Raw genomic sequence first — 23,424 nt, 5'->3', positions numbered from 1 at the left:
CTAGGGGTGCACCATCACTCAGTCTTTCTGGAAGAGAATTGCTCCCCACTCTAATAACTACCCGAAGCGTCTAGCCCTCTTGATGGGCACATTTCTCTCTCTTTTTTTTTTTTCATAGAAACCTAACAGTGGGCAGAGGCAGGCATTTAACACCAACTGTGAGGCTAGAAGGGTGTGCGGCAAGCCCAGATCACGCAGGTAGAGTAGCAGGGACAGCGGCAGATGAGAGGGGGATTCACGGAGAGCGCCAGCTCAGGTGGAGAGGAGGCAGTCGGTGTTAAGAAACACCTGCCTCTGCCCATCGTTAGGCTGAGAAAGGACAGTGATGTCCCACCCATTAGATGCTCTATATTCTGCACAGACAGTAGCTACTAGCCTGCTGAGTAAATGAAATGTGGTTAGTGTGGCTGATGAACTGAATTTTCATTTTACTTAATTTAAATTTTAGAAGCTTCACGTGGCTGGTGTGATTGATTGTACTGGACGGATGGATGCTAGAAAGAGGAAGTATGGCAGTTACGACTCAGGCTACCTGGGTCCCAATTCGAGCCCTGACCTTTGCTGGTGGTGACCCCCTTGAACAGGGTTTCTACATCTCCAGGCTTCAGGGGAAATCCTGGGGAGGTGCAGATTGTGCCCAGCTTCCCGGCCTGGGATGCCTTATATCCTGCTCGGACAGGCCCATGGCCACTGGAGCTGCCACCTGCAGATGAGCAGGGGTGGGGGGTTCCCCTCGGGGCAGCCAGGGACTCCTGCTGAGGGCCCTGCCCTGGTGGGGGACCACCCTGCCAGGGGGACAGGCTTGTGGGGAAGCCCCCCCACTCACTCCCGCTACCTGAACCTCTGCTCTTGGGTCTACTGTTTGCCTCCACCTTCCCCTTCCAATCAGACCCAGGGACCATCTAGCCCAAGTTCCTCATTTACAGAAGACAAAAGGGAGGCCCTGAGACCCTGGATGACCTGCCTGTGGTCTTGGGCAGCCAAGACAAGGGCTTCTGTGGCTGGGTGAGGACCTGTCCCCTGGAGGGCACGGCTCCCAGGGTCCCAGTGCCTCCTTACCTCCCCCATCACAGCCCTCCCCTTCTGAAGCTCAGCCCGAGCATAGGTGGGACTGAAGCCCTCGCCCACCATGAGCCCCCATCTCCACTGCCTTTAGAACGCCACCCCCGCCAGGGCCACATCCCACCCCGCTGGCCTCCCTGCAGCTCACGCCTCCGGGTCTGGCAGGATGACCAACCAGGAGTGGAGGTCCAGCTCTCTAGAACCTCCTCCCACAGCACAGAACCTAAGGCGAAAGAACTCTGCTCCTAACATCTTCTCTAGAACTCCAGCTGTCCTTAGGACACAAACACCCCAAGCACCCCAACACATTCTTGCTGTTCTCCAGGTCTGAGAAAGGCTGGCTGGCCCCCTCTAGGGAGAAGCAAGCCGCATAAAACATCGCTTCCTTCAGCAGTGCTCTCCATCCCTACAGGGTCCTTGGCCCCCCAGGTGAGGGTTCCAGGCCTCCCTAGCTACATGTGAGCTGGGCAGCCTGGGCATGTGAGTGGGCAACACCAGGGGCTCTGCCTTGAGTCTCTGATGCCCACGCAGAGGGGAAGGAGACTCTAACCACCCCTCCCACCAGCCCCCCACCCCTCAGGATGGAGAAGGGATCCAAACCCAAGAGCACACCCCACACACACGTCAGAAGGACATCAGAGCTGGAGGAGGGGAGGGCGAAAGACGATGGGGTCCAGACAGCAAGGCACGTGGGTGCTGGCAGCCAGAGGGCTGCAGAAAACCTTGGGCCCAGAGTTCAGTCCCTTCCCCAGGGAGAGAGAACTAGGAAGGAGCTCCAGAAAAGGGAGGGGGAGCGGACAGAGGGCTCCTGATCAATACTCCCCCGCCCCCCACAAGTCATTTTCTGTGACCCGGCACCCGTGAAACACTTCAGTTAATCAGAAACTGCATTCTGACCCAGTTAGATCTGTAGGCTGGTCTGTGAATGGACTTAAGTATGAGCTGCTTCTCCTTAGGGCCACCCCCACCGACCCACCCAATGCAGTCCACCTCCCATGTCCCTAAAGCCCCAGGAGACAAAGCCACTCACCTGGGAACTGATAGCCATAGCTAGGAGCAAATCCGGGGTAGCCGCGGCCATAGGTTGCCACAAAGTTGGGGTAGCCTTGAACACAGAGAGAAAGACCATGTCAGTGAGTGCAGCCGCCTCGGGTGGGAGAAGCCGGAGGGGGGTGGGAGTGAGAAACAGTGTGAGTTATTTTCCTCCACAAAGTGACTGTCTCCAGTGGGGGGTCTTTACCCAGGGCCTGGGGTCACCACTCACCCATGGCTGGGGCACCACCGTCAGCCTGCTGGGGACTAGACCCTATTTGGGCAGCTGCTACTGCTGCTAAGTTGCTTCAGTCGTGTCCAACTCTGTGCGATCCCACAGACGGCAGCCCACCAGGCTCCGCCGTCCCTGGGATTCTCCAGGCAAGAACCCTGGAGTGGGTTGCCATTTCCTTCTCCAGTGCATAAAAGTGAAAAGTGAAAGGGAAGTCGCTCAGTCATGTCCGATTCTTCGTGTCCCCATGGATTGCAGTCTACCAGGCTTCTTTGTCAATGGGATTTTCCAGGCAAAAGTACTGGAGTGGGTTGCTATTGCCTTCTCCGTCTAAAACAGTATACATTCAGTATGAGTCCTCAGGTGAGCTTTTAAATGAGAAGACTTTGTATAAATTTTTGTGCAGCCCGGGTAATTGCAGTAGTTGATGTGCCGTTTCTCCAAGTCGGAGTTACTCCTTCTGTTGTATCTGACAGGCTGGATGTTTTGTGAAGTAACTGGCAGGATGGCAGGTAAATTTGGATTATGAATTGCCAGCAGCACAGGATGGAGGTGGGGTTAAATTCTGAAGCATCTCTGCTTGTCTATCTGGATTTCCAGGCTCTGAGCTTGGTGGTGACGGGGGCGGGGGCGAGGTAAGTGGCCTGCTGGAGAAGAAACTGACTTGGCATGGTGTATGTGCAAGGGGGCATGCTCTGGAATTCCTTCATGGCGGTTGGAGGGACGGCGCAGGTGTGAGCATTAAGGCCTGCCATGGCGGCCGAAACGGAAACGTTAAGAGTGTCCATTATTGCTATCTGCTTGGTAGAACTGGGCATATCTAGATCCGGTGTATTCAGGAGCTGGTACAGATGGCCCTGCTGGAGAGGGACAGAAAGATGAAGGTCTGGTGTAGAAAGTTCTTGCTTGATGAAAATATTCATCACCTCTGGAGCTGCGGTCTGGTGGGAGCTGAATATGCTGGTGAACTCGGGGAGGGCCTGGGTTGGGGCCGCAGGAGGGGCTGTCGTCTCACTCTGGTGGCTGAAAATGGTAACAGGTTCTGTCTTGATGTGTGTTACACACGGTCTCTGGGATTTGTAGAGGCCAGATCTCAGGTGAGTGATGTCAGGGAGGAAGACGTTCATGTTGATACTGTAAGGCAACCCTTCACTGTCAGTGAAGAACTGGGCACTGTTCTCTGGGACTGAGGCACTGTCTCGTCTATACTTTTTATGTTCTCGAATTACAGAAACTGGAGGAAGCTAGGTGTCAGGTACTTCTCCATTTCACATCTTGTCTGGACCAGCTCCTTGGCGGGCAGCCGCGGTCCTGCGGCGGGCGGCGGAGCGGGCTGCGCCTGCGGGTGGTGGTTCGGCTGCTTCAGCTAGTCGCGGGGGAAGACGGCCGCGTCGCGGGCCGGGTTCGCAGCGCCCAGCAAGGGCTTGAGCTGCGCGAACACCTGCTCGTCCTGCGGGGCCGGCGGCTGGGGCACGGGTCCCAGGCGGGCGCTCATGGTCAGCACGTGCGTAACCATGGGCACTCGTGGGTGGGGCGGGGGTGGTTCCGGGCGCGGGGCGCGAGTAGAGCGCGCTTCCTACATCGCCCACGCTGCTCAGGTCCGCGAGCTTGGCTTCGGACGGACCTCTCAACTCACAAGCAGGCGCGGTTTTCAAAGGCGCGCAAGAAAAGCCAAACTCTTCCGCTCCGCCACGCGTAAATGCCGATGTCCACCCGACTACCACTTTCTCCCGCCCCGCCCCACCAGGCTCCCTAGATCCCGGGAGTCCGCTCCGCCACTGCCTGTCTCCGGGAGCGAGCTGCTAGCGCGCGTACCTGCCCCGCGACCCCTAAAACCCACATACTTTCTTGAACCTGCAGAGTAAATGCCATGCGTTAGCCCCAGACCCTGGGCCCGCTACTGGTGCTGACATTTGCAGAGCTTACCCTGAATATACTTTACCTTAAAGCTATTGACAGTAGGAGATTAAAGTTCTTGTAATGCCTCCTTCTGAGGCGGCAGCACCAGCACCATGGACAGAGCATAACTGACGGGGGTGGGGTTTACAGTCTGGGGGCAAACTCAGGGTTGACCCCGTGCTTCTGGAAAAACAGTGGGCCCAGTGAGACACGGCCCGGGAGACGCGGGGACCAGGCCGTGTCAGGCAGGGAGACGCCACCGCGTCTTCCCAAGGCCCTGGGAGAACGGGGAGCTCCCGGCTGTAAACGTGCACCACGAGCATCAACGCAAAGCCTCGCCGGCATTTCCCAGCAAGCATGGTCCTTCCAGGCGCCATCTCAGTGGGTACCCCGGGGGTGGTGGCTAACTGAGGGGTGCCTGTGGAAATTGCTGCTGGGCTGTGCGTGGGGTGCAGTGGTAACCACTGGCAAGTTCTGGGGCTCATGCAGTCTTTGGTCTGTTACCAGCCCCTTCAGCTCCCTACCCTTCACTGTGCCCCTCTCCACGTCCTAGCCTCTCGATTCAGGATACAAAGAAGGCTGGGGGTAACCCTGAGCGTCAGATACCCATGGCTACCCGATTCCAGCCAGCCAGGCCCCTCCGTCTCCCTCTGCTCATGTAGAATTTCAGTCTCTTCACGCTCTTAAAATACCACCCTGGTCACCCTCCCACCTAGTCTACGACCACCACCACCTGCCCAACTTGTGTTCTGGCCTCTGAGCCAGACGTCTGTGGTTGTTTTTGGCTGCTTGGCACTTGAAACCTCTCTCTGTGTTTGAGTCTCGAAAGGCCTCCCTCCTGCTCCTGCTGAGCCTGGCTGCTGGGACAGACCGTGAACCTGGGCTGGGCCAGTGGAAGTCTGCCCCAGGGGCCAGGAGGGCAGAGAAGGAGGGCAGTTCAGAATCTGTTCTGGAGTCAGCAGCACACAGAGCCCAGGGTCCACTAATACCAACAGCTGCCCCCTGACCACATCATTCTTCAGCTGTCCCTTGGTTGGACTGTGGCTGACCGCCTAGCTCCTCAGTTCCTTCCTGTCCCCCAGCCTTCCTGGCAGTTCTGTGCATTGCCCAAGCCCCTTCCAATAATCTCCTTTACTGCTGACAACAGTCAGAGGTATTTCTGTTGCTTTGTCACCAAAATGCTGGTAGAAAGCTGCTCTGATGGGCGGGTTTAGGACAGTCTCCACTCCCTCCAGCCATAAGGATGATAGTGACAGGTTTCCACATGTATCCCCGTGGCTCCAAACAGCAACGTAAATACCCTAGACAGGATCTGGGGGGACATCATCTGCCTTTAAGGTGGCTTCTCACAAGTTACAAGCATTTTCTGACCCTGTAGGTGATGGCTGAAGACCAGGACCATTCATGAAATTCCAGCTTGGGAGCCTCAACATGAGTTAGGGTTGGCAGGTCTTCCTGCTGCCTGCTCTGAGTGCTTTTATGCCTCATGTGTGCATGCTAAGTCGCTTCAGTCGTCTCCAACTCTTTGCAACCCAGTGGACTATAGCCTGCCAGGCTCCTCTGTCCATGGGACTCTCCAGACAAGAATACCCGAGTGGGTTGCCATGCCGTCCTCCAGGGGATCTTCTTGACCCAGGGATCGCACTTGCATTTCCTGCATTACAGGTGGATTCTTTACCGCCGAGCCACTGGGGAAGCCCCTCGGAGGTTCAGAAGTGGGCCTCACCCTTCCTCACTTCTCTGCTTATTGGAGTCACAGCTTCTGCCTTGACCGGAGGATCTGTCAAGAGCCGGGACAGAAGCTTACTGGACTGCACATCAGGAGGCGGGTTCTCCAGCCCTGCCTCTGGCCCAGGGCCATGCCATGGGGGGTGACCCCCTTTCCTTGGGGTGACTGAGTCGTGCCATCTGTAGGGACCTTTGCAGGTCCCCTGCGGTGCTAATTCTCACCAGAGACCCCAATTCTCAACAGAAACCAGTGGTGGCTCCTTTCCTTTGCTTTGGCCAGAGCCTTTCTAAATCTGCCATCGCAACTCACTGGCCAATCGATCAAAACCTGTTTACACCCCAAAAGGGTCTTATTGCTTGCTCTTTCCCCATGAGGTTTTTCTCCCAGCACCTGGTTCCTGGTTGGCAGCCGGCTGCCCAGACCAGCCAGGGTGACCTGGCAGCTTTACCCTGACTACAGAGGAACAGACCCCAGTGAGTTCGCTGAGCTCTGGCACCCGACGGGCAAAGGGTGACAGAGATGGGGACTTGGGTGCCTCAAGTGGACACACACACACTGGCTCCTTCCTTGGTATCTATTTCATGGGTGGTCTGCCCAAGTCTCCTCCAAATTAATCACCTGCTATCAAATCAGATCATTCAGCACTAGATTTCTTACCATTATTTCAACAATATTGATAAGTGGATTATATGCAAACAGCCAAATCACCACTGCTGAGGGGTTTTCCTAGTGAAAAATGGCTCCTCTGCCTCTAACTTTAGCACTGGGGTCTTACATATTTCAGTGTTAACATGATGGCAAATTACAAGCCTATGTGTCACCGCTGAGACTCCCTCAGGGTAGGTGGGGTGGAGGGTGGTGAACGCCCAGTCCCCCCCAGATTCGGGTCACCAGTACAATGCCGTTGTGTCTGCTTTCTCCCTGGCACAGGAAGGACGAAAAATGGTCAAGTTCACCCCAATCTGGGGCCTCACCCCAATCTTCCCGGACATGTCAAAATCGTCTCCTATACAACAAAGATGAGAATTTGGCATCTGCCTGAGTGGGGGATCTTATCTCCACCCCCCATCGCCGAACATCCTCTGGGTCAAGCAGATGAAATCATAAATTTATAATACAACATTACTTCAATTTTCCTCTTCATTTACTTCTGTGCAGCCCAGCTCTGCTCCAGCGGCTCACAGCCCCGGCCACACGGGGGAAATTGGCTGGCTGCATATCAATAGCACATTACAGCAGCCCCATGCAGACGCTCCATCAAGCCACATTACGGTGAGATGACCCAGCCACCACTTCCATTAGGAGCCAGGCCCCGCCCGCACTGGCCACCGCACAATTTATTTGCTCCAGTACTCTGGATGCCTGATCAATCCCACAGTAATTATCTCTTGTCACTAAAGAAAAAAACCAAACCTTCTGCCTGGATGACCACCTTTCGTGCAGACGGGCTTTCCATTGTGTGTGTGGGTGGGGGAATCAGAAATCAACAAGAGATTTTGAATTTGCCAGTCCGATCATTTGGGTGATGCTGGAAAAATTCTCAGAATTGTGGCTCTAGATATTTGCTCCAACCCTAAAAGATGTCTGTGTTTTAGATGGGCACATGACGAATTCTCTTCCAGGCTCTGTGACTCAGCTAATTCAGAGTCACGGAAAACTGCTCCACCGAGGTACCCGACTTAAGGGCTGTTTATCCAGGGAGCTGCCAGTGAGGGACAGTCTGCTGGCGGTGTGCACACTGTTGCCTCGGGCACCAGGGCGGCTCCATGAGGTCTGCATACAGATGCGATACCAAGTGCCAAGAGCTCCTCCCAGGCCACTGTCTACAAGGACCCGGGCCAACGTAATCACCTGGAGTTGCAGAGGCTCCTCCAGACTTGTGCTAGCCCATTAAAATTTAATCTAATTTAAACTATATTAAAAAAAAGTCAGATGTCTTCCTGGTGGCTCAGACGGTAAAGCGTCTGCCTACAATGTGGGAGGACCAGGGTTCGATCCCTGGGTCAGGAAGATCTCCTGGAGAAGGAAATGGCAACCCACTCCAGTATTCTTGCCTGGAAAATTCCATGGACAGAGGAGCCTGGTAGGCTACAGTCCATGGGGTCGCAAAGAGTCGGACACGACTGAGCGACTTCAATGTCAATGTCAAAAAAAGTCAAGTTCTTCAGACCCACCTTAAATACACAATAAGCACATGTAGCTACCATCTCGGGCGGTGCAGATACAGAGTTTTTCCACCATCGCGGAAAGTTCTGTGCACTGTGCTGCTCTAGAAGGAAAATGATGAGCTGAACTTTGAGTTTCCTCTGTTTACCAGAAAACAGCTGAACAAATGGAGACCTCCTTTTGGGTATGACCTCAACAGATATTTGGGGAAAGACAAATCCCAGTTGAAATTACAAATGAGTCTAGGCATGCGGCTGTATGTTCCAGCCAATCTCCTTTTGATTAGTGAATGCCAGCAGATTACAGCTCCTTGCCCCTTCCAGACCAAAAAAAAAATTATTTTGGCTTTCATTTCTGAGGGGCTTAATGTCGGGGGGCACTGGGTCAGGATTTCACAGTGTTGGTGAGAATGTCCCTGGCTTTCTGGAGCCGGTCAACCGTCTGTCTCCACTTCTGGGCCCGCGAGGCGAAGCTTTTTTACAAAGCCTCAGCAATGAGGTATTTCTCTGCTACTAGTATCAAACATGTTACATAGTGTGTGCCCAGTGAGGTCAAGATAGAAGAGATAGGATTATGTGTCTGAAGGCAGAGAAGGCCAAGAGGAATCAGATATAGCAACAATAATCATGTTTGCTTTTACTGAGTCTACCTTCATTTAAGAAAAACCAGAGATTCTAATGCGCTGGGTGGGCAAGGCAGAGAACAAAGTCTGAGGGCTGCAAAAATACCTTTCCTAGGGGTGTTGCTTGATTTTGGTTTTGGCTGTCTCAAAGGCAGGGAACGATGACTCCTTCTCTGCTACACTTTCTTCAAGGAGTTCCCATTGGGCTGATTATTCCAATGATTCTGTTAAAGGCTATGAAAACCAAAAACCAAAGCAACTGTAGGTTTCTTCCCAAGAAGGCTGGCCGGCACATCAAGAGAGATCAAGAAAGAGTAACTGCGCAACGATATCCTCATCAGTCTCCCTCTGATGAGACCTCCCAAAGTACGGAGAAAATCTTAAAGGGCATTTAAAAATTAGTTCCATGGTTTCCAAGTCATTTATAGATGAGGGTGTCTGCTGTCTCACTAGAATGTCATCTCCTGATACCAGAGACTTCTTTCTCTGCTGCCACCTCAGACTCTAGAGGTACTCAACAGATACTTGTTGAGTGAGTGGATTTAAAAGCTTTAGCGGTTTATAGTCTCAATTCTAAAAATCTCTACCAGTGTTACATAATTTTCTATCCTTTCAACAACAAAAATTTTAATCACAGGAACCTCATCTCCTTAACGAACTTAAATGGAAGTGTTTCTGTGTGAGCCCAGCTCATTAACCAAATTGGTGGTGGTGGTGATGATGGTGATTCTAAGACTGATACGGAGACCAATGCACAGTGGACCTGGGGACCCAGGTGACTGATGGGGTCAGGTCAGGCCATCCTGCCAAAGGATTAGACTCCGGTGATGCCATCCCTTTAGAGGGAAAAAGCAAGGGCTTCAGTCACAGTGCAGCAGATGGCATCTTCCTCGCCCAAGAGTCCAGGGACTCGGGGTGCCCAGCTGGACCTGCAGGCGAAATGCAGTGCAGTCCTGGGAAGATCCTGGAGAGCACATCAGAGAAGGCCTGGCGGAGACCCCAGCCCGGCTCGGGGTGGGGGGCAACAGGTCGACCAGACTGTAGACTGTGGGCTTGTTTCCTGGGTGCTGGTCTGAACCTGCTGAGCTGGCTCCTGACTGGGGGCACACGTGGGGACCTCTCAGGATGCCCCATCTCGGCAGGCATCCGGACGGCCTCAACACAGTAGCTGGGGGATTCAGGAGAGCCAGGGGCGAGGAGGCTTGGAGTCCAATGCATGGATCTCCTTGGGAGGCAGAAATTCAAAGACAATCCAACTCCTCTGACTGGGGGTCTGATCCGAGGATGAGGGTGCAGGAGCCAGGGCACAAGTCACACACAGAGGCAGGTCAAGCAATGCTCTTGGTCACTGGCAGGAAGGGGTCCCAAGTGGAGGGTGTCAGGCAGCTACGCGGATGGTAATTTGCCCAGGGCTCCCCAGTATGTTACTAATAACTGCTCCCAGATTGAGTATATATTACTGTGTTTTGTTGATTGGAAGACACATTTCTTTTGTTTCAAACATCTTAATATCCCAAAAGTGGTCATCATCTCTCAATGAGGTTTGGTTAAGCATAAATTCTTTCTTTCTAAATAGTACACGATGTGTATCCTTGAATTTGATGAAACGCAGCACTGGCTGAGCACGGTATGGTTTCATTTATCCTCAACACCCCCTGAAGTGTGGGCTCCCACCTCCCGACGGAGGGGTAACTGCAGGGCGGCGGGGCTGTCCCTCCCCACGTCACACACTGACCAGGAGAGAAGCCTACATCCCCGGATTTCAGAGTCCCGAGCCTTTCTTGAGGGTCCACACAGCCTCCCACGGTGGATGCTGAACCCACACCAGCAGTTCAGCTCAGAGAGCTCTCTGCCTGCTTGGTGGAGGAGGCAAGCCTCTGAGATCCGAGGGGGCCTGGCCGGGGCATGGGGCATTCCCTGGTGGGAGCCTCGACCAGAGCCATGCGGGCAGAAGGCCAGCCCTTAAGCAGCAAGGGTGGGGGTGATGGGGTGAGCTGGGGGCGGGATGCCTCAAGAACCAACAGACTCACCCACAAGGACATCTGAAACTAACCATCACTACCTCTTCACTGCAGCTCAGAGAAGTCACGATTTGGAACGTGAGAGGACACAGTTGGGGCAGATGAGCAAACACTTGGCATTTATCACGTTCCCACCCCTCAGCGAGCAGGAGCTAATCGGACTGTGTCTAGAGAAGCACGGCCCACTCGGGTCTGCCCCCCACCAGCTGCAGCCAAGGCCACTGGGCCCATCACCTCTCCCCACACACACTGCCTGGACCTGCCCCACCAGCAGACTTGCTGGCCCTTGGGGTTCCACGCTAGGACCCTCACATCCCAGCTACTCGGTCCGCATTGCCCTCGGCTTGTTCATGCCTCACATCCTAGCTGAGAGGCCACCTCTGCACGGGAGGTGTTTCCGGATTCCTGCGACTGGCTTCCGTTTGTCATCACATGCCTGTGAAGCGCCTCACGACTCGATCACGAGTAATCCCACACCTGTGTGGTGCACTGATAAATGTCACCTCTCTCTGCTCCGTGAGGGCAGGGCCCACAGCTGCCTTGTTAAGTTCTGCTGCCCTGGGTGGGCCCTGGGCCAGGCAGGCAGAGGGCCTCCAGGACTGCTTGCTGTTGAATGCCTCCTGCAGCCAGCGAGGCCCCTGCCTGGGTGCCCGTTAGGAAACCTCTGGTCTCTGGAACCCTGAGACCTTGCTTGGCATCTGGGGAGGGCACAACTGAGCCGCACTTAGCTCTTCGTCAGCTGATGTGAATGAGTTTACTTCTTTCCACACCTCTGCCTCCCCAGGAAGAAAACCAGCTTACTCTTCCAGCATATAAAGGGTACTCAGGGAGAGGCAGAAAGGTGGGGGCACTTCCTGAAGATCTGGACCCCAAAACTCTCCCCATTTGATGCCCTAGAGCCTTTATAGTCAACAATTAAAACTTCAAGAATCTGAAAGCCAGCAGGTGGTAATGGGCTCAACTCTTTTTTAAGATTTGATTTTAAAGTTCAAAGCAATTAATCCATTTGGGGTTTCTTTTGGTTTACAACATAAAGTAAAGGCCGTATAAAAATTATCTTTTACAGCAAGAGCTACATGAATGTCTTGTAGTCAACCAGGAAATAATTATCACCAATTTTTAAAAAATTTAATTTCTTTATAATAATTAAACTTGTACATAGAAATACATTTAGTTTAGGCTCTTTAACTTTTTCTACCGACAGGCACCTTCCTATATGCCACACTATTTTAATTATCGTAGTTTTATACTATGTTCTGATATATGATCAAACTCTCTTTTTTTCTCGTTTCTCTTTAAAAAATTTTTTTCTTATTTATAGTCATGTGTTTCAACTTCCACATAAGTGTTAGAACCATTTGGCCAACTTTTAAAGAATTACAATGGGAACTTTCCCTGAAACTCTGTTAAAGTGAAAAGTTAATTTAAGAATTAGCATCTCAGCCATTTTAAGAATTCTCATTCCACTTTTTAAAGTTCCACAAAATAACTTTACGTGCTTCTGTTTTTTCCACAGACAAATAGATACAATTATTTTTAAGAATTTATAAAGCCAAGAAAAGTTTTATAAATTTAAAACTGAGCAAGGAGTGATTCAAACACCAGCAAATCTGAAAATACACAAAGAGCTTATCAAACAATATAGAAGAGAGACTCTTAGCCAAACCAAATGAAACCCATTAAAACTAGACAGGCTGTGTGCCTGAATGGAATTTCACCATTAACTACCATTCATCCCATTTAATTAGTATTTTCCCAACACACAATAACCTGCACTAAAATACCGTTCTCTCGCCTTGAAATTTCTAATTATTGTTACGAACCACACCATTACGCTTCTCCACTGCTTTCTCCATCTTTCATGCCATTTAAGTGGCAAGATTTTCAATTATCTACAGAGGATGGACAGCGATACCTTTAAGGAAGGGGCATAATGTGCAACTCAATTTCTCTAAAGGCCAGGAGAGATCATTTTTCGTCAGAACAAACACACTTGTCTTTCATCTTTTTTTTTTTTTTTTTGCAAATAAAGAATAAAACAGGTTATTTAAGACATCCATTTAAATGCAAATTTTGATATCCCAAGAGAAAAATGTTAATCATTTAAACAGACAGGATTATTTCCCACCCATGCCATATCCCCTCCTCTTCCAAGTTAGAGACAATGCAGCCTCAGCCCACATAAGTTTAAGTCAGGCAGGAGTCCTTAGGTGTTTAAGAGCTCCATGTCAGTAGTGAAGCCTGAGGCAAAGAAAGTAACTTTTCCTCCTTTTGAAAAAGGGAATGGAAAGGGGAAAGAATAATATCAAGTATCTCCAATGAGTCAGGCATCTATATTTCTGCTAATTTGGTGGTCTCAACTGTCTTGCAAGAGGGATTACCATCCTCATAGATAGATGGGGAAGCTGATGCTTGGACAGATGAAGCAGCTTGCCCAGCTGGAGGGTGACCCGGTTCCCAGGCCCTGGCCCAGACTCACCCAGCATCCCCATGCCAAGCATGAAAGCGTCCATGGTGTAAGGCAGTCCCCGGGCCCGGCCTCTCGTCCCAGGTGGGAACATGACTTCCTTCGGCTGAGCTTTCTTACATTCTACCTGTTAAACAAAAAAGTGAACAAATGAGATGCAAATGAATTCCATGTAAATGTCAAATGCAGAACTGATCTGGTTACCAGCTAAGTTATTTTTAGCCTCGCTCCTTACTCACTGTAAAAATAGCCATGCCGAGAAAATGGCCTGCAAAACAAATATTGAAGAAAACACACAACTTGTACAAATCCTGCTTTAGAAAAACCTACAAGGATGAGATTGGGTTTGGAGAGGAGGCTAGGACGTCAGCTGAAGAGGCACAGGCGTGGGTTGGACCTCAGACTGAAACCTGTGCAGAAGGCAGGAGAGGTAAAGAGACTGGCAATGGCTGCTGGATGCATCTGTGGATAGTAACAACAGCAACAGTAATAATCCATCATCATTATGCGGCCCTTGACACATTTACACATTTCTCTATCAGGTCAGTGACTCTTCATATCAGGCCATCTGATCCTGTGTCTCACTAAATAGACTGGTTAGTTAAGACGAACCTAGACAGCATATTGAGAAGCAGAGACCTTACTTTGCCAACAAAGGTCCATCTAGTCAAGGCTTTGGTTCTCCCAGTAGTCAGGTATGGATGTGAGAGTTGGACTATTAAGAAAGCTGAGCACAGAAGAATTGATGCTTTTGAACTGTGGTGTTGGAGAAGACTCTTGAGAGTCCCTGGGACTGCGAGGAGATCCAACCAGTCCATCCTAAAGGAAATCAGTCCTGAATATTCACTGGAAGGATGGATGCTGAAGCTGAAACTCCAATACTTTGGCCACCTGATGTGAAGAACTGACTCACTGGAAAAGACCCTGATGCTGGGAAAAGATTGAAGGTGGGAGGAGAAGCGGACAACAGAGGAAGAGATGGTTGGATGGTATCACCGACTCAATGGACATGAGTTTGAGTAAGCTCTGAGAGTTGGTGATGGACAAGGAAGCCTGGTGTGCTGTGGTCCAGGGGTTCGCAAAGAGTCAGACATGACTGAGTGACTGAACTGAAGTAGTCTTAGCTTCATATCATAGATGAGAAAACCAAGCATCCAAAGGCTTGTGAAACCCACTTATAAGCCATGTCCCAGTAGGTGAGGGACAGGAAGTTGGATTTTTAAAAATTTCTAGGTCAGTGATGCCACCATCTCCATAAAACCTGCCCCAGCACACTCCCACCAGAAGTAATAAGATTAAACATGGATTTACTTTGCAGCTATGTCTTCAAGTGGTTGCTAATCTTTCCTGTTTCCCCCTCTGCCTCCAAAACGCCTTAATCCTGTTCTGCTCACATCCAGAAGTCGTTTACTTAGCAACCTTAATGGTATGTAATGCCAACCCCAGGAAGGGAGTGAAGCTGTTGCCCGCTGAAGCTCCTACACCGTTATTTCAGTAGTGTTCTTCAGGCCCCTGCTCAGCGCTTACGTGCTTTCAGTTTACAGACACATAACAAGCACCGCTAGAAGGTAGTCAGTCCCATTGCTGATGAAGGCGGAATGTTGTAGGGCAAGGCAGGGGTGCTTAAGGCTGAAGAAACGAACAGCACGGCAGCCTGATGGTGATGCAGAAAAGACAAGGCTCAGGTTATCTTTTGCTAAAAGGTAGTCTGGGGCCATATGGCACAGGAGCCGAAACTCCACATTGCTCAACAACTGCTGAGGGGTCACTACCACACAGACAGTTACTATTGCTCACGGCACAACTGAGAGATGAAGAAAAAGTTAAAATGGTGTGTGATGCACTTTGTTTTCAGAAGGACCTACATGAGTTATCCCTTTTAGAGATATTCTCATTCCAAATACTTCAATTAAAAAATAGTTCTGTGCTTAAGGCTAGGGGAAGCTTTAATCACCTAAAATAGTAACTCCTCTTTCTTCAAAGATGCTGGATCATAAGTATTACTGTTGCTCTTCAAAGGGTGATAACCACACGTTTTTAAAAGATGGACAAAATGAGTCAACATTCATGACTGGTATGTTTAATACAAAGAGTTTTTCTAGATTAAGAGGAATGAGCATCCCCAAAGAGAGATGGGTAAAGGACACGGACAGGAAACTCACAAAAGTCCAATAAGGGAGCATACATTCCCGAAGGAGACATCATCTTTTGCAACCCAGACTGACTGTGATGAAAGGGTCATTTGGTGTCAGAGTCCCTGAGAGTATGGGGAACAGGGGTGGAAACGGGCAGGTATTTTTCTGGAGGGCAACCTGATGAGTAGTAAAGGCCACAGATGTACACACCCTGTGACCAGTAATCCTACGTACAGGGATTTATCCCACAGGGATGAGGCTATTCACCACAAGCATTAATTATAATTTTTTTAAAAAGGAAATTCAAACATTCCGAGAACGGAGAGTCAGGCTGAGTTTGGCTCACCCAAGCTGACTGAAAGCTATGCAGAGACGGAGAAGCAGGCTGATAGGAATATACACTGGTACTGGAAAACCCTCAGTCCTGGGTGAACCAGGATGGTTGGTCACCTGAACTGCAAGAGGTGGGGACAAAAGCAAGTGTATATATCACCCACGGGAAAAATACTAAAAAAAACCAAAATCACACCAAATTCGTCTTGAGTGACTTTGTGCTTCATTTCCATTGTGCATTCTTTAAAAAAGAAATTATTAATTTACTGGCAGCATTGGGTGTCAGTGGCGGCACACAGGATCTTTCATCATGGTGTGTGGGTTTAGCTGTCTCGCAGCGTGTGGAATCTTAGCTCCCAGACCAAGAATCGAACCCGCGTCCCTGCACTGGAGGGCAAATTCTTCACCACCAGACCACCAGGGAAGTCCCTCCCTTGTACATGCTGCCATTAGTCCTTATTCTCCCAGTTTTTTTTTTTTTTGCTTTAAGCATTACTCTTGCCAGCGGGGTGGGGTGATTTGCAGGAAATAAATTCACGAGAATCGGGTCTTTCAGATGCCTCTCCAAAGCCCAGGGTTGACGCTGTGCTCCTGGAGTCCAGGTCTCACCCCTGGGCCTCAGAAGCAGGCTGAGAAGCCGCATCTGGAAGTGCCTGCCCAGGCCTGGGGAGATAGGTGTGCTGTGCAGAGGCAGACAGATAATTACGTGATGCCAACACCAGGCTCTGGGATAACACGCTAAGCGGCTCGCTTCCTAATAGTCCTATCGGTGACAGTCTACCGCACTGTCTTATGAAAATCTGCTGCCTGTTTCCAGGCAACCTGATCAACGAAATTTCAGGTTTATACAATTTTCATTTGGGAGACATAAAGGCTAACTGACTGTAATGGGAGTATGTTCAACAAACCCACCTACTCTTCCTCTCGCTGAACGGGGCTGGCAGCTCCGCTGAGCTCTACTTTGTCTCGTCCGCTCCCGTTTCGGGCAGCACTGGCTGCCTGGGTTCTGTCAACCCCCTGCCGCCCGCCGTGTCAACAGTGAGGGCTCCCGGGGACCTGAGTGACAGGACAGGCAGCCGTCGCCCCAGGGGGCCTGGCCCCCACCCCACCTCCTCTGATGATCTGGGATGGAGGAAGCACACAGAAGGGGAAAGGGGCATAGATCTGTCTGCTTGGATTGTGTCCTTGCAGTGGGCCAGGGGCTTGCTGAGGATGCTACTCTGGCCTTCGCCCACCAGACTGGCAGAAGCCTCGTGTCTCCCACCAGATTGCGTGTTCAGGCCAAGGATCAGGGTCAGCCTCTACTTCCTGGTTCCTCCGAGAGCAGGGACTGACTTGCATGCTCCTTAGGGTCAAGGAGATACAACCACTTAATGCCACAGTGCTGAGGGGTGTGGCGTGCCCAGTGAGTGCCAGGCGGAAGGGGTGCAGAGACACATAGGGCATATAAGGCAGCACCCTGGCCACTGTCTGTCAGTCTGAGAAAGGAGCAGGTCCTGACTGCGCTGTTCTCCCAACACAGGCCAACACTCATCGCTCAACCTTGTCACTTCTGGGCCTGTCGGCCTCCGTAGCTTCTTGAATTGGAGCACATTTGAGTCAACCCATCCCCACTATTTTCCCACAGGGTCCTGGGCAGACCAGAGAACGTGGCTTGAGCACTGAAGCCAGAAGCCCAACGGGGGAACCCTGCCCATCTCTGCAGCTCCATGCACGTGGTCACCTGGCCGCATGCTGTCCCAGTTTTCAACTGCCGAGTGACCAACTCCCCCCACACGTGGTGGCTCTGAGCACTAATTTATCTTCCTTCCTGGGCTTCTGAGTGCAAAGTGGACCCAGCGGGGCTATTGCTTGTGGTCAATCGTGTAGTTGTGGTCAGACGGTGGCTGGGGCGGCAGCCAGAGGAAGCCTGCCTCGGGGGAGGGCCAAGAAGCCTTTCTCCCTCCCACGGCGGGCAGTGGACACTGCTTCGGCAGGCACCGTTCACGATGGCTTCTCCAGGGCATGCGGGCTTCTCCCAGCATGGGGGCAGAGACCCAACAGTGTCCGAAAACCATGAGCATCCCAAGGGACCACGCAGAAGCCACCCGGCTTCCCACAACCCCACCTTGGGTGTCACAGCTACTTCCATCACCGGCTACTGGTTACACTGGGCCAGCCTGGATCCGGTGTGGGAGGGCAACATGCAGTGAGCACACAGGACTGTGGGACCCACGGCGACTGGCTGGCTGGGGGCGGTGGGCACCGAGGGCTGCCTTCACCACGGGGCCCAAGGCAGGGCACAGAAGCTCCCCTCCCAGGGCGGTCCTGGAGATGCCCGTCTGGCTCTCTGGATACACAGAGGCAAAATGGGAGTGGTTCTCCTGGGGATCAGATCTCCAGTTCCTTCAGCGCCATCGCTCTGGTAAGAGCCCCTCGATGGTAAATGCTCCCACCACCCACCCGAAGTGCTTGCTCTTGGGCAGGCCTGGGGAGGGGGGCCCCGCCTGAGGAAGGAGCACCTCTGAGGCTTGGGTCTCGGGTCTCCCCAAATTAACAGCTCAGACCCCACCTCCGCAGCTTCTCACCATCGCTTGGCACTGCCGCTGCTTCAGCTGGCGACTAGATAACGGCGCCTGGGGGTGCAGCAGGAGGTGGCGCAGGGGATTCCAGGTGGGTCTGCGCTCGCAGGCAGCCTCGGAGGCCACCTGTGACCGACTGCTCACGCCAGGAAGACGAGGTCTCCCGTTTGAACTTTGACGGCTGGCAAAGCCAGCAAGTAAGCCCACACCGGGATCCAGACGCCAGCGATGTGCCGACCCCCAGAACTTCATGAGTCTGCTTTAGAGTTCCAAACATGCTGTTGTGCTTGGCCAACTCGCCTTGCAGGAGAGGGCGTGGCTTCCCTGCAGCCCTGCGGTGACGGGCTCAGAAGGAAGCCCGTCTTCAAAGACAGGACAGCTGAGGCGGCCGTCCGTCCAGAGGGTGAATCAGAGCCCGCTGCAAGCCTGATGCGTGGTCTCCAGCCCTCTGCACGGGCTGCTTATTGTGCTGCTCCTCTGCCTCTGCCCGTTGGATCCAAAGCAACTCAGCGAGGAGGTCTACTGTTTCTAACTCTCTACTTTGAAACAATTTCAAAAGGACAGCACAAAGGACGCTGCACACCCTTTTCCGATAGCTCAGCTGGTAAAGAATCCACCTGTAATGCAGGAGACCCTGGTTCGATTCCTGGGTTGGGAAGATCCGCTGGAGAAGGGATAGGCTACCCACTCCAGTATTTTTGGGCTTCCCTAGTGGCTCAGCTGGTAAAGAATCTGCCTGCAAAGTGGGAGACCTGGGTTTTGATCCCTGGGTTGGGAAGATTCTCTGGAGAAGGGAACGGCTACCCACTTCAGTATTCTGGCCTGGAGAGTTCCATGGACTGTATATATGTCCACGGGGTCACAAAGAGCTGGACACGAATGAGCAACTTTCACTTTCACACCCTTTTCCAGTCATCTGTTGTGAACACTTCATGCCTTCTGCTTTATCATTTGCACACTCTTTGTCGCTAACCATGTTATTTTTTCCTGAACTATCTGAGAGTAAGCTGCATACATTACACTTTGCATCTCCTGAACATAAAGATATTTTCTCATGTGAGCACAGTGCGGTTAGCAACCTCAGGACATTTACTATCTATGAAAGTATTTGTATCCAACTGCCTTCCATGTTCCTGTTCTGCCAGTGGATCCAACGATCCCTGTACTGCCATACGGACACTGTACAGCAGGAAGCTGAGGCCCAGGACGTCATACACGGCGCCGGCGCTGCAGAACCATGAGTGGGGAGACGGGGTTTGAACCCAGGCCCACCTAGTGTCCTGGCCCAACCAGGGCAGCAGGCCCGGTGCCACCCTCTCTCGGGGGACGGGCAGGTGGGGGGGCGCGACTTGGCACTGACTTTGGAGACAGCGCCGGGACTGCAGCAGGGATGGCTTTCCTGCAGCCATTCTCAGCGGCCGCCTGCGCCCCACCGGCCCGCAGCCCGCGCAAAGGCCAGCTCCCGCCAGGCACCTTCTGTAAGAGATGGGCAGCCCCAGGAGGACGCCCAGGTCTGAGACATGAAAAGGCTTTTGTCTTCCCAAGGTCTCTACACAAACGGCCCCAGTCAGCACGTGCCCCAGGGCTGGGCCTCAGCCTGGGGAAACCCAGCCCTGTGCCCGCAGCCTTCGCTCGCCCTGTAGCACAAGGGCGCTCTGTGCGGCCTGAAGGGGCCAGTGTCTGCAGCTCCGCTTCCTCCCCCGCAAGGGTCACATAAGCAAGGACTTACCCTCCAGGGACAGAGGGGTCGACTTCAAAGGATGAAGGTCCACAGCTGCGCAGAGACTGACCTGGGCCGCCGGGCTGGCGGGAGGGCAGAGGAGGGCCACAGCGGTGGGTGGGCCTCTCGGGGCAGCCAGGCACCCGGGGAACGGCTGGTAGCTTCTGCCGCAGGCGCCACCCTTCTGCGGAGCTCCCGGCAAAAGACACCTGGCCACGGGCAAGAAGCTGCACCCCCTCCCCAGAGGGCTCTGTGGGCTCTGGGCTGGCCCTGCACCTCTGAAGCCCCACGCTGACGCCACCTTCCACTCTGAGTGGAAGGGCTGAAGACCCTCAGGTGTAAGCATTCTGGGGTCCCAGCTTGAGCAGGCAGCTCCCCCGTGTCTCCAGTGAGGCAGGAGAGCTGAGCTGCCCCCTGAAACCCCACAAGGCACCCACCACGGCATCCCTGGCTCAGCCTTCTCCCCCTGCCTGCTGCTCTTACGCCGTCTCTGCCAGTCACAGGCTTTTCCAGACACGCCAGGAGAGTGGCCCTCACGGGGCTCTGGCTTTCGGGAACCCACAGAACAAGACAAAGCCTGGGTGAGCTCCTCGGAGGGGAGCCAAGTCCACAATCCCGCCTTGGGCCCGGTGCCCGGAGCCAGCCTTAAGAGCACAGAATGTGCTGGAGAACACGTGGTTGCGGCAGATGAAGACATGGGCCCCCATTCAGCCATTGCTCCCAGCTTCAGGGCGTCCGCCAGCTGAGGGCCTGGCTGCAGACACGCACCCTGGAAGCCCCAGCAGCTGCCCCGGGGAGACCCAGGCCTTGACTACAGTAGGGCGGGGCGTCTAGCAATCCTGCTGCACCCCACCTCACCAGAGCCAGCTCTTCTGCCCTCTGCAAACTCAGGAGGACCCTCAGCCAGGTGACCGGCCAGGGTGAGCGGAAGGGAGGTCTGCACGTACTCGCCGCCCTTTCTCCCTGACATCTCCACCAGGGACTGCCCTTGCAGACGGGGATCAGCATGCAGCCAGGCACCAGAGGTCCATTTGTACAAATGACTTGTCCTGCTCCAAGGCAAAGGGGTCCCCACCGATAGGTGACCCCCACCCCGATGGGGTTTAAGGAGGTGGGTGTTACTGTTCAAACTGAAATAGAAAGACCAGCCTGGGAGGTAAAGGAGGCCAGCAGAAGCATCTACCTTCAAAGGACACGTGCTTGGTCTACGTGGCCCAGAGCCACTCAAGGAGCGTGGAGAGTCCCCAGGATGCAGAATTTTGACCCCCCCCCCCACCTCTCCCCAGTGGATTTAGTCTGGGGAGGAAGGAACATTTAGTTTTCTGAGCACTTTCCATATTCGAGGCACGGTCATGACATCCTTGTGTATGTGTGTGTGCTTGTGTAAACATATATAATACATATATGTAACACACATAAAACAGTGTCTGGCACACAGATGTCCTCTGCGAAAGCTCACTGTCCTCAACTAATCATGAATCAACTCCCCATTGCGTCTACAAGTTGGCTTGACTCACCCCATGGTAACCAGTCCATCCCAAAGGAAAATCAACCCTGAATGTTCATTGGAAGGACCGATATTGAAGCTCCAATACTTTGGCCACTTCATGCGAAGAGCCCCGACTCATCAGAAAACCCTGATGCTGGGAAAGATTGAAGGCGGAAGGACAAGGGGGAGACAGAGGATGAGATGGTTGGATGGCATCACCGACTCAATGCACATGAGTTTGAGTAAACTCTGGGAGACGGTGAAGGACAGGGAAGCCTGGCATTCTGCAGTCCATGGGGTCACAAAGAGTCGGATGTGACTTACCAACTGAACAACAACCCCGTGGTTATAGTAGAAAAGGAAACAGGCTTCGAGGAAGGATCTGTCCAACATCACAAAGCCACGTAGTGACACAGCCACGATTCAATCCTAGGTCCCCCGATTCAAAACCCTTGTCCCCACCTCCAGCCCTTTCCTGCCTCCCTCTGTCTAGCCCTCGAGGCCCATTCAGAAGTTATTCTGTCCCCAAAGCCATCCCAGATCCTGGCCCCAGAATTAATTCCCTCAGCACTTCAGGACTAATTTCACCCACTGTTTCCTCTGCTCAGCGCTTTATTAAAACCAGCGACGGCGAAGTGAAGGTGGTCACAAACCAGCACCCCATACTCAGCAGGCAGGGCTGGGCGTGGACACAGATGAATTCAGGAGGCTGCTCTCCCTCGCTGGAGAAGGCAATGGCACCCCACTCCAGTACTCTTGCCTGGAAAATCCCATGGATGGAGGAGCCTGGTAGGCTGTATTCCATGGGATCGCTAAGAGTAGGACACGACTGAGCGACTTCTCTTTCACTTTTCACTTTCATGCATCGGAGAAGGAAATGGCAACCCACTCCAGTGTTCTTGCCTGGAGAATCCCAAGGACGGGGGAGCCTGGTGGGCTGCTTATCTATGGGATCACACAGAGTCGGACACGACTGAAGCGACTTAGCAGCAGCAGCAGCAGCTCTCCCTCGTTGGGGCTCAGCGTCTGGCCAAGGAGCGGAGAGGAACTGGTCTCTAACTCTGCCCAGAGACACGAGCCCCAGTGTCCACCAGAGCCACCCGCTCGCCCAGATCTAGGGGGTGGGCGGCCTCATCCTGAGGTCTAGCCTAAGGGTTCTGGCTTCGTCAGTGCTCCACAGCTGGCTCTGAGCTGGGACCAGCTGTCTGACTTCTCTGTGCCTCGATCTTCTCTTCTGTGGAGCAGAGGAACTGCCTACGCCACAGGGCTGCAGGGAGCTGAGAAATTAAACCGGCTAATCCTGTAGGAGCTGGCGCTGGCTCACACCTGACTGTCCTCCACACGGAGCCCAGGTGTGAGCCCTTCAAGGTGACAAAGCCAGCTCACATTTCTGCTTAAAATGAAAATCCCAAAGCCTGCCGGGCAAGGAGGGAAGGAGAAAGTGACCGCCCGCCCCCTGGCCTGGAGTCCTCGGCTGGTCACTGCCGACCTCCTCTCTGACCTCCCCGACCTGCTGGCCAGGTAGGCCCGCCCTCCCACTCTCATCAGCAAGGTGCGCCAAGGCAGCCTCCCAGGCGGCACTGTTTGGGGAGAAAGCTGATGGTGGCAGCAGCAGCTGTTCTTCTCATTTCTGGGAACCTGCAAGGGCATTTCAAAGTGAAGAGAAACCTCAGCCTCCAGCACGTGCCCCAATTCTGCCACAAGCTAGGTGTTTATCCTCGTTGGTGTGTGTGTTGGGGGGGTGCTCTGCCAGAGACGGGGGCTGGGCCCAGCTTCATTTCTCAATTCAAGAAAAGCAAAGCAAAGCGCGGCTTGAGCGTCGGCTCACGCGTCCCCGGGAAGCCGGGCAGAGCAGGTGAGCAGAGTCCAAGGAAGGGAGCAGCCTCCTCCAGGCTGCGGGCCCTCCCCTGCACCCATGGGTGGCGTGTGCAGGAAGGCGGGGCCAGCGCGCACGGA

General features: G+C 53.0%; 1 protein-coding gene and 1 pseudogene across 13 annotated transcripts in view; both read right to left on the bottom strand.

The window, feature by feature from the left end:
- MSI2 (musashi RNA binding protein 2) overlaps window positions 1–23,424 on the bottom strand; it is a 405,753-nt gene that overhangs the window by 45,452 nt on the left and 336,877 nt on the right. For all 13 annotated transcript variants that reach the window (XM_059877826.1, XM_059877828.1, XM_059877829.1 and 10 more), the window contains 2 exons: window positions 13,243–13,357; window positions 2,093–2,167 (listed from right to left, as the gene is read on the bottom strand). In XM_059877826.1, the coding sequence (XP_059733809.1) occupies window positions 2,093–2,167; window positions 13,243–13,357 (190 nt within the window). The remainder of the gene's footprint in view (window positions 1–2,092; window positions 2,168–13,242; window positions 13,358–23,424) is intronic.
- LOC101904749 (Krueppel-like factor 5) lies at window positions 2,174–13,236 on the bottom strand (annotated as a pseudogene).

Source organism: Bos taurus, chromosome 19, assembly GCF_002263795.3.
Source record: "Bos taurus isolate L1 Dominette 01449 registration number 42190680 breed Hereford chromosome 19, ARS-UCD2.0, whole genome shotgun sequence".
Classification (NCBI taxonomy): Eukaryota; Metazoa; Chordata; class Mammalia; order Artiodactyla; family Bovidae; genus Bos; species Bos taurus.
This window is presented reverse-complemented; position numbering and strand designations above follow the sequence as displayed.